Genomic DNA, 4,170 nt, shown 5'->3' with positions numbered 1-4,170 from the left:
AACCTCACCAATTTATATGAAAAGCAGGTAGGATATCCACACCTACGAAGTATTTACCCATTTTTAAAACAAATCCTACTATTTCAGTGGACTCCTTGATATAAAAATAATTCTAATTTAAATCTTCGATGCAGATAAAGAGATAAAGCTGCTGTTTGAAAACGAACAAAAATGACAAAAAGCTCATTTCAGTTCCCAGTTTTGACAAATACGATCTGAACACACAGGGAACAGAATAAAGGGAGTCAGAATAAAGGGGGTGCAGAAGCAGTGCTGTTAATCCATGGGAGCTTGGGAATGTCCTTTTCCTTACCTGCCACCCCTGTAGGGAAGGCCACCAGCCTCTCCAGGGGAGCCAACCATTTGCTTGGAAGCACAGTAACTGGCTCAGAGTAGTACTTCCAAATCAGGGAGATCATCAAGGCAGCCTGGAAGGGAAAGTTTTATTAGCTTGGGGAATAACACACATCAAAGTACATTCCTGATGCCACTTAGAAACAGTAAATAATAAATTCTAATTAATGGGAATCATTTCTTTGTTATTTTATCTCATTCTTTAGCAAGTTCAAGATATTTTTAAACTCTGCACGAGCTTAAATTCATACACAGCACTCAGAGGTAGCTGTAGAACATGGAAAATGCTGATTTTTTTTTTCAAGACCCTGGTTCCAGTCCAGCAGAGACAAACACAATCAGAGCACTTGGTAAACTGATGACTCTTTTTAGCCTTAATTTTTGCCTGCTAGAAATCCAGGGAATCTTCAGGGTGAGCACTGTCATCCTTATTAGCAGCCAATTCTTTGGCATCAAGTCACAACTACAGAGACAACCTGATGAGGCACCGTGGGGAAACGTGTGGCAGCTGCAAGTGGAGATTTGCATCCTCAGCAAGGACATATTTTGTTTTCAGAAACACAAATAAAACACATTTGCATGGAGCAGAACTTTCCTGGATCCGGTGCAACATGTAAAATTAACGAAAAAACCCCCAGTGATTGAAGAGCCAAGACAAACTCCTATCCTGTCACCCCAAAACCAGAAACACAAAACTCCTTCCATCCTCAACTCCCAGACTTTATCAGCAGCATCTCCCATTTCCATTTTAAGAAACTCTTTCCACTTGGCATGCACTGTGTCATTGGAATCATAATAATGGAATGGTTTGGGTTGGAAGGAACCTTAAAGCTCATCCAGCCCCACCCCCTGCCATGGGCAGGGACACCTTCCACCAGCCCAGGTTGCTCCAACCTGGCCTTGGACACTTCCAGGGATCCAGGGGCAGCCACAGCTTCTCTGGGCAACCTGGGCCAGGGCCTCCCCACCCTCACAGGGAACAATTTCCTCCCAATATCCCATCTAACCCTGCCCTCTGTGAGTTGGAAGCCATTCCCCTTTGTCCTGTCGCTCCATCCCTTGCAAATAGTCTCTCTCCATCTTTCCTGGAGCTCCTTCAGGCCCTGCAAGGCCACAATCAGGTCACCCCAAAGCTTCTCCTCTCCAGGCTGAACAATCCCAGCTCTCCCAGCCTTTCTTCCCAGTAGAGCTGCTCCAGCCCTGGGATCCTCTTGATGCCTCCTCTGGACTCTCTCCAGCAGCTCCATGTCCTTGCTGGGCTGGGCACCCGTGTGGCCACTCACCAGCCAACAAATGCAGGAGAGAATTGTAACACTGTTGAAGTTTAGGTTTAATTTGTATTCATAACAAAATATTTACTTACCTGTAAGATGTAGAATACAATATTTATAACCCACTTTATTTTGGCCAATTGGGCAGTTCGTGCTTTCACTGTTAAGAAAAAAATAATTACTCTGTGATTATTTAGAATATTGATTTATCCTTACATAAAATCAGTAATTTACTAATATCTCATTCAAGTCAGGACATTACACTGCTGAAAAATCTTTTTTCAAAATGATTCACTGCTATATTAAAAATACCCTTCTGCAAGAAACTTCTAAGTTTATCTCACACCTTAGTTTCTTCCTTGACTTACTCAGGACATGGTTCAGTGGATAAAATCACCGAGAAGGATGGGAGGAAAGAAAGAAAGAAAAAAAAAGAAAAGAAGGAAAAGAAGAAGGAAAGAAAGAAAGAAAGAAGAAGAAAGAAAGAAAGAGAGAAAAAGAAAGAAAGAAAGAAAGAAAGAAAAGAAAGAAAGAAAGAAAGAAGAAAGAAAAAGAATAAGAAAGAAAAAAAAAGATGAAAGAAAAAAGATAAGACGAAGAGGAAAAATCTGAAGGAGAAATATACTTAAAATTTAAAATACTCTTGACAAAATGCTTTTCAGAAACTAGACAAAGGAGCAGACATTGCACCCTACCGTGAGTTTTGAGCTTGTCAGTCATTTTGTTGATCTTCCTTTCCAGCCGGGCGTACCTGGCAAACTCATCCATCATACTGATGGTTGCGAGTTCTTGTTTCATGGTCTGAATTTCAGCTCGCATCTGGGACTCCTGCTCTGCGTCCTTTTGCAACAACCTGGATATCTAAGAAGTAAAGAAATAGCACCAGTTGTTGATCCAGAATTCCATTTATTGCCCTTAACGCGTACAAAGTATGATCTCAAAAGCCTCCCATAAAAAAGGCCCTCTCTCCCTTTCTTTTACTTTCCTAATTTCTTTTAATGAGGCACCACCTGCTTGTTGACTCATGAACTCTTTTTACCATTGAAATGAAGATAGAAAGGATACAAAATGTTTCACTTGCTGTTTCTTAGGGAATCTTCCCAGCTTCCCCAAGTCAAGCGTAATTTGTTCCCCACAGATGCCGTTCCCAGGACTGCAACCAGTGAGGACATTAAGGACACTTTCAGTCACAAAACACAGTGGAAAGCTGAGCAGAGATTTTCATGGACTCATGGAATTATCCTGAGTTGGGAGGGACCCACAAGGATCATCCAGCCCTGCCCAGGACACCCCAACAATCCCCCCTGTCCCTCAGAGCATTGTCCAAACGCTCCTGGAGCTCTGGCAGCCTTGGGGCCGTGCCCACTGCCCTGGGGAGCCTGGGCAGTGCCCACCACCCTCTGGGGGGAGAACCTTTCCCTGAGATCCACCCTGACCCTGCCCTGTCCCAGCTCCAGCCCTTCCCTGGGTCCTGTCCCTGCTCACACCGAGCAGGGATCGGAGCTGCCCCTCCCCTGCCCCTTGTGAGGAGCTGCAGAGCCCGATGAGCTCTGCCCTCAATCTCCTCTGCTCCAGCTGAACAAACCAAGTGACCTCAGCCACTCCTCCTATGGCTGTTTCATCAGTCATCTCCAGGAACACCGAGTTCACCTTCCCAAACTGCTGGGAGTAATCCAAGTTTTAAAGGACTTTTGTCCATTGTCAGTGTACACTGATCTGTGTGGCAGTGAAGTTACTGAGGTGAACAAGCAGAACTACGGGGATTTCAGTGTGTGTGTTCACATGTGAGTTTATCTGGCAGTCAGAGAGTTTATTTGCTCTTAATTCCACTATCCACACTTCCACAGGAATGCTTTGGTATCCTGGTTAGTGACTGTGACTCAAGGTTTACTCCTACAATGCCTCAACTCCTCAATCTCCGTATCCACTGAGCTCCCTTCTCAACAGTGGGAATGTCCATCTGTTGAAAACACGGAAGACCAAACAAAGCTGCCTTTTATATTCCCTGAAAACTGAGAAACTGGGGCTGCCCCATCCCTGGAAGTGTCCAAGGCCAGGTTGGATGGGGCTTGGAGCAACCTGGGATAGTGGAAGGGGGGGTTGGAACTGATGATCTTTAAGGTCCCTCCTAACCCAAACCAGTCTGTGATCCCACCACGCGTCCTCAGGGCTGGAGGCTCAGGAGCATCATTTAGGACACCGGTAACTCATCACCCAGAACTTCACTTCAAAGCCCGGCCTAACAAAGCTGCGGGAACCACCCGGCTACGGTGCTATGCTCCAGCACTTCCAGCACCGGCTTTTCCTCTCCCAAGGCCCGGAGCAGAACCAGACCCTGCCCGACAGAACCGGGGGTGCTTTAGGGGCACAGAGAACCTCCCCCGAATGGGCACCGCTCCCACCCCATTCACCCCACAGCTGGGGGGACCCCCATGACGCCCTGCCCAGCGGCCTCGGTCCCCCCTGCCGGCCCAGGGCCCGGTGCCCCCCACCCCCGGCGGGACATCACTCACGACGGAGGAGCAGGAGGGCAGGAGGATCTTGA

The 4,170-nt window shown here is 46.6% G+C and overlaps 1 protein-coding gene across 1 annotated transcript; it reads right to left on the bottom strand.

The window, feature by feature from the left end:
- Positions 1-245: 245 nt before the first annotated feature.
- LOC115307779 (tail-anchored protein insertion receptor WRB-like) lies at positions 246-4,164 on the bottom strand. The gene is made up of 4 exons (XM_029963000.1): positions 4,139-4,164; positions 2,321-2,486; positions 1,718-1,785; positions 246-428 (listed from the first exon to the last, which is right to left on the bottom strand). Exons 2-4 carry the CDS (start codon positions 2,442-2,444, stop codon positions 246-248), a joined length of 375 nt encoding a protein of 124 aa, XP_029818860.1. The 5' UTR covers positions 2,445-2,486; positions 4,139-4,164.
- Positions 4,165-4,170: the final 6 nt, after the last annotated feature.

The sequence above is a fragment of the Manacus vitellinus genome, unplaced genomic scaffold (genome assembly GCF_001715985.3).
Source record: "Manacus vitellinus isolate BGI_N305 unplaced genomic scaffold, ASM171598v3 scaffold_526_pilon, whole genome shotgun sequence".
In the NCBI taxonomy this organism is placed as follows: Eukaryota; Metazoa; Chordata; class Aves; order Passeriformes; family Pipridae; genus Manacus; species Manacus vitellinus.
Note: the sequence above shows the minus strand (reverse complement) of the source record. Positions and strands in the feature narration are given on the sequence as shown.

Excerpts from the sequence above, each read along its gene's own strand:
- LOC115307779 (XM_029963000.1), bottom strand. The coding sequence starts at position 2,444 with ATGCGAGCTGAAATTCAGACCATGAAACAAGAACTCGCAACCATCAGT. Across the intron at positions 1,786-2,320 it reads TGACAAGCTCAAAACTCACG|TGAAAGCACGAACTGCCCAA; the intron begins GTAGGGTGCAAT and ends TTTTCTTAACAG. Across the intron at positions 429-1,717 it reads TTGTATTCTACATCTTACAG|GCTGCCTTGATGATCTCCCT; the intron begins GTAAGTAAATAT and ends TTTCCCTTCCAG.